This window comes from Schistocerca nitens, chromosome 5, assembly GCF_023898315.1.
Source record: "Schistocerca nitens isolate TAMUIC-IGC-003100 chromosome 5, iqSchNite1.1, whole genome shotgun sequence".
Lineage (NCBI taxonomy): Eukaryota > Metazoa > Arthropoda > Insecta > Orthoptera > Acrididae > Schistocerca > Schistocerca nitens.
Window position 1 is genome coordinate 548,581,258 of NC_064618.1, and position 6,211 is coordinate 548,587,468.

The following is a 6,211-nucleotide window of genomic DNA, read 5'->3' on the forward strand; positions in this document are numbered from 1 at the left end:
GGCTCACCTCATTGTATTTCTTATTTAACAACCAGTATTTTGAGCAAGTGAGCATCATTGCCATGGGAAGTCCCTTATCTCCAATTATTGCTAACTAATCATGAAAAACCGAGGGAAAAGCTGTGCAGTCAGCAACTCCCCAACCTTCCTACTTCTGGCAGTAGGTTGACGATTCATTTGTATGGTGCCCACATGGAACAGAAACAATACCTATGTGTCGCCAGAATTTGAACTCTCTCCACTCAAATATTCAGTTCAACACATAAATGGCAGCTTACCGTTTCTGGACGTCATGGTTAGAAAAAAAGCTGATAGAATACTGAGACAAAGTGTCTGCTGCAAACCAAACCAAATAAGAGTTATATTTGTAGGCCAGAAGCTGTCATCACCTTGTACAATGTGGTAGTGTCTTATACTCCTTCGTACATAGAGCACATGTGGTCTGAATCCTGACTGTTACCAAGTGAGCTGTACACCAAAGAATGGTGTTCCAACAGAAGTTTTTTGATAAAAGATATGTGATGCATTCTGTTCAAAGCAAGTAAAATGTTGGCATATAATTTTATTATTTATTTATTTATCTCTTGTTCCAGTGATCCATGTTGTGACACTATCACAGGATACGGAACATGTCGATTTTACAAGCTATTGGCCAGAATTTATGGTAATACATAAAACAAAACAAAAACAGTAATTTAGGTCCCACTACAAAAAAAAAATACATTTTAGAGATAGATAGAGATTACAAAACAAAAAACAGTAACTTAGGTCCCACTACAAAAATACATTTTAGAGATAGATAAAGATTACAAAATAATAAGTGTTACAGAGAAATAAATATTGAAAAATATATGTTTACAATAAAAATATTCAGTATTACAAATATAAATTTGGGCATACATTTGCAATTTACAATACAAGAAATGTTAAACACTGTAGTTCAGGAACTCTTCTAATGTATAAAATGATCCTTGCAATAGGAACTGCCTTGAGGTTTTTTTAAACAAGAGATCATCATCTACCAAACACTTAATTCTTGAAGGGAGGGCATTAAAAATCTTACAGCCACTGAAATGAACTCCTTTCTGCACCATACTTAGATTTGGCTGTTCATAGTGGATATCATGTTTCCTTCTAGTATTGTGACTGTGATATGCACTATTCAGCTTAAAGATGGATTTTACTTTCCTTATGAAGCACATCAACGAGAATATATATTGCGCAGTGGATGTAAGTATTTCAAGCTTCTTAAAAAGATTCCTGCATGTGGCTCTAGGATGGACTCCACACATGATCCTTATGGCTCTTTTTTGTACACACAGTACTTTTTTAGTCAGTGGCTGATTTCCCCAAAATATAATTCCAAATGCCATAATTGCATGAAAATAACCATAATACGCTGACTTCATGGTTTCCATATTTCTATAAGAAGAAACAATGCGTATGTTGCTGAACTTAGTCTTTTGCACAGATCCACGATGTGGTTTGACCAGTTCAGTTTGCTATCAATATGCAAGCCTAGGTATTTTGAGAAATCTACCTGGTTATTGTCTGCTCACCTATCTTTACAAATATTTCCTCATCTTTGGATGTTTTGTGGAACTGAATGTAGTTTGTTTTACAGTAATTTAAAATAAGACCATTAATGTTGAACCAGTTCACCGTTTCATTTAAAACCTTATTTGCCGTTACCTCAAGTTTATCTACTAAATTATCAATAAGTAGTGTAGTGTCATCCGTGAAAATGGTGAATCTACAATATTCCGTAGAGAGAGGAAGATCATTTATAAATATAATAAAAAGTAGGGGGCCCAGAACTGAGCTGTGCGGCACTCCACATGTGATGGTACCCCATTCTGAAGATACTGGGACACCATCTTGACTATCTACTACAACTTTTTGTTTCCTGTTTGACAGATATGAGTCGAGCCATTTCCCTGCTGCAGCTTTTTGTAAAAGAATTTGGTGATTTACACAGTCAAATGCTTTTGTTAGGTCACAAAATATGCCAATCACTTTCAGTATTTTGGTGAGAGATTCCAAGAGTTTGCCAGTAAATGCAAATATTGCATCTTCCATTGACAAACCTTTCTGAAATTCAAACTGACGTTTGCTGAAGCTATTGTGTTCGCTGAGATGCTTAACTATCCTGGCATGCATTAGTTCCTCTACAACCTTTGAAAAGCTTGTCAGTAGTGATATTGGCCTATAATTAGCAGTATCCGTCTTATCCCCTTCTTATACAGCAGTTTTGCAACTGCATACTTAAGCCTCTCAGGAACTATTCCTTGCTTAAGTGACGCATCAAAAATGTGGCAAAGAACTTTACTTACAGGTATAGAGGAACCCACTGTAAAAGCCATCCTGCTGTTTACAGCATTTATCACACTGTGCAAGTACTTTGTTCTGAACACCACCAACTTATAAGCTTTGGACAACCCGATAAATCAGCAGTAACAGCACGGCTTGAACATGGGACACTGCATGTCTCATGAGAAGAGTGAAATTTTATCTGGACTGTGTTTTCAAGAAGGCAATACATATCCATATGGCAGACAATCTTACCAAGAGTGATACAGGTTTTCAATGAACCATCTTTCAGCAGTGAGGACAATAACAATTGTGGAACTTGCACAGTGTTATCTGGCAGCATGGCAGCAAACCTGAGAAGTGTATTTGTAGCACAGCACTGTTGCTACTATCAGTCCAGTCAAAGAAGAAAAATAAGGAGGGGGAGGGGGGAATTGTGTGGTCACAATTTTTTTCATGACAAACGGGATGTGAGTATACAGGTGGGGGGGGGGGGGGTTAAAGGTAACATTTTTTATGATTATTGAAATTGTTTCCCAATACAAACTTGAATTACATTAACTGTACTACAAAAAAAAATCTTATTCGTTTTTTCTCGAGGACTAATAGTTTCCAAATTGCAGAGGGTGGAAAAATTGTGGGTTATTAAGAATAGTGCTTTAATAGAATAAAATTGGTGTCTGTTGTTAAATGAAGTGGGTTAAGAACAAATAGTGGCCTATTATTGATAACACATGTAAGTTGAACCACTGTGTTAAGGGATATGTTGTGTTCAAATATATTGTGTTCTTGTGGTGTAATAGGCTGAAGGGGTGGTTGTGCTCATGGAGATCCCTCCTTTGCAATCTGCAGACTGAAGAGTGAGCAGGTGAGTCTTCAAATTTCAACCCCTCTAAGTCACAAGAATCAACTACAGAGTATTTGACAAAATTATACCAAACCTTCTGCAGCTTTCCTTTTGAACTACTGGCAACGCAGAGTGCAGCCACACCTGGGGTGTGCATTAACACAGCGTTGAATACAGGTAAGAGTTATTAATAATGCTATGAAAAGTTTGGTTTGCTACTCACCATACAACAGAGGTGCTGAGTAGAAAACCATCCTTTTCATAATATTGTCATTATTCCACCCTGGATATTCTAATGTTTGATTTTACTAACAATACTAACGTATATGGACAGGGTCTACATCCGTCTCTGTACATTGTTCTACACTGCTAGAGGAGAAATTGATTCTTAGTCACCCTCTATGGCAGCTGAAGCATTCCTCCAAAGAAGGTGACATCCCCCACAACAAGAGTTGTTGGGTTTAATGTTTACAAATAGAACAAGCCTCCCCATAATACCTTGTCCATTTATCTTATGTGAGTAGACTAAACAACTTAACTGAGCTTGTGTTTGTATAGTGAAGTTATTTTGAGGTGCTGAGTAGTTATTTGCAGTTGTTTAGTGAGCTATTATGTAATAAAGCTCAACAGCTGGAGATGTCAACTGTCTCCAACACACAAGGGCCTGCACCAAGTGTAACCTACTGTTAATATGTATTCAACAATGTTGACTTCATTGTCTCTACTATCAGTGGTAGAGCACTTTCCACAGCTTGTTAGGTATGAACTGCATCACTCAAGCCTCAGCTTTTCCAAAAACTAGGGAACCAGACATTTTAATTGACTCCTTCTGCATCAGAAGGAGGTCACCTTTATGTTATGGGATCTGTTCATGAACATGATCAGTTCCATTCCATTAGGTATATTTACACCCACATTACAAGATGTACTGTAGATGTGCATTAAATTGCTCCACTCAGTACAGCCCATTATGGCGCCTAGTGTAGATAGGGAGTATGTTAGCTCCGTACAAAAGTCAAAAAATAACGAGGAAAAGTGTTCGATATGCAACAAATTCTGTGTGTATTATGACAGTGCATGTATGCCATGTTATATTATCGCAAAAGTAGACGCCAAAAAAAACTTGGTAACAGGAAAATGTTATAATCAGGCATCTCATCCAGCAAGTACTTCGACTCATTCGTGGGAAATGGTGAACTCTGATACAACATGCCATTGCAAGAAACGTGTTGTAAAAGGTATAATGTGCTTAAATTGTAAAACGGTTTTTCATTATTCGTGTGTTAATGTCAGTCCTAAAAGGAAACTATGGTTCTGCAATAGCTGTTTCAAAGGCGACTTAGGCCAAAAACCTAATGTGAGAAACACCAAAGACGAAGTTATCAGTGCTCTACTGGAAGAGTTTTCAGTTATAAATCATCACGAACACGAACAGTATGAAAAAGAAGCAAAGAGGCTTAGCGTTTTACCTCAAGATACTGTAACTTTTGTTAATAACAGTTCTGTTATTTATGTTTGTAGAAAGTGCGGGAAAAACACAAACAGTGGTGTAACCTGTTGCGAGTGCGAAAGAAAACATCAGTCTAAAACTCCCGACCATGTTCCAAAACTTTACATTTTAGGCGATAGCCACAGCCGCGGTATTGTCTCACGCATAAATAAAGCTTCAAATGTGAAATCGATGAGCTTTGTAAAGCCTGGGGCGCCCTTCTCAGAAATAAGAAAACTAGTTTTTTCTGAAGAAATAAAAAAGCTGTCTTCGAAAGATTTTGTTGTCCTCTTTGGTGGATCTAATGACATTTATCAAAATGATACATCTAAAGCCTGTTGCGAATTAAACAAGTGTTTATCTGAACTAAGTCATACAAACGTTATCCTCGTAAATATACCACAAAGGTACAACTTGATGTCCTGGTCGTGTCAACAAGGAAATTAGTGCCGCCAATGAACTTTTTTCCAGTATATGCAAACAATATAGAAATGTTTCTGTTGTTAATATTAATACCATTGGACGCAGATTCCACACTACTCACGGGCTGCACCTAAATGGCCTTGGAAAGCAACTTGTTACATTAAAGCTAATGGAAACTATTCAGAGACTACAATACTTACCAACAACATCATCAGTGGTACCTGTATCATCATCACAGAAAGTATCTCTAGGAGTGACTAATGAAGAATCAGATACAGTAGCAGAAAATGCAGCAGAAGTACCTAAAGAAGCAATACTAACAGAAGTAGAATCAACAGCAGCATCAGAAGAACCACATTCAGTAGCAGCAGAAGTAACTCCTCCAGCATTAGAACCAGCTCCTACAGCAGTAACACCATCTCCCTCACCAGCAGTAGCAGCACAAACTACTTCACCAGCAATAGCAGAAGAAACACCATCAGCAACAGCAGAAGCAACTCCTCCAGCAGTAGAACCAGTTCCTATAGCAGCAGCACCATCTCCCACACCAGCAGTAGCAGAACCATCTCCTTTACCAGTAATAGCAGAAACAACTCCTCCACCAGCAGCAACTAAACCAACTTCACCAACAGCAGAAACATCACCAGCTCCTCCTCCATCACCTTCAAGAGTAGCAGAAAAGAATAGACCAGTCACAGTAAGTAAAGTATCACCTTTGTCTCATGATGAAGTGATACCAAATGATTTGGGAAAACATGTTCCTATAAAACTTGTGGACAGTAAAGTGAAACAAACTTCCAACCGTGTTTCAAACAGACCCAAAAAATTACCAAAGAGAAATGAAGATTTTTTATGGTTTATCCCAAGGAAGTCCAACCGCCACCTAACGTAGATTCCAGGGCTGAAAAAACAATTAAATGTTCTCCATTGTCCCATAATACTGTACTCCTCCCCTCCTGTGACATTAACAAAAACCACTCACCAACTTTGTCTTTCAAGATAGGTTATCTCAATATTGAAAGTATAAGTGGAAAACACATAATTTTAAATGCATTTGCAAATGAGAACTTATTTGATGCATTATGCTTAAGTGAGCACTGGTGTAAAGGAAATGAAATATCTTTTCATGTACTAGATGATTT

The 6,211-nt window shown here is 37.7% G+C and overlaps 1 protein-coding gene across 1 annotated transcript; it reads left to right on the forward strand.

Annotated features, from left to right (window-relative positions):
* Positions 1-5,238: 5,238 nt before the first annotated feature.
* Positions 5,239-5,961, forward strand: LOC126260571 (uncharacterized). The gene has a single exon (XM_049957906.1). It carries the CDS (start codon positions 5,239-5,241, stop codon positions 5,959-5,961), a length of 723 nt encoding a protein of 240 aa, XP_049813863.1.
* Positions 5,962-6,211: the final 250 nt, after the last annotated feature.

What these genes read in the sequence shown, in the direction of transcription:
- LOC126260571 (XM_049957906.1), top strand. Translation starts at nt 5,239, where the DNA reads ATGGAAACTATTCAGAGACTACAATACTTACCAACAACATCATCAGTG.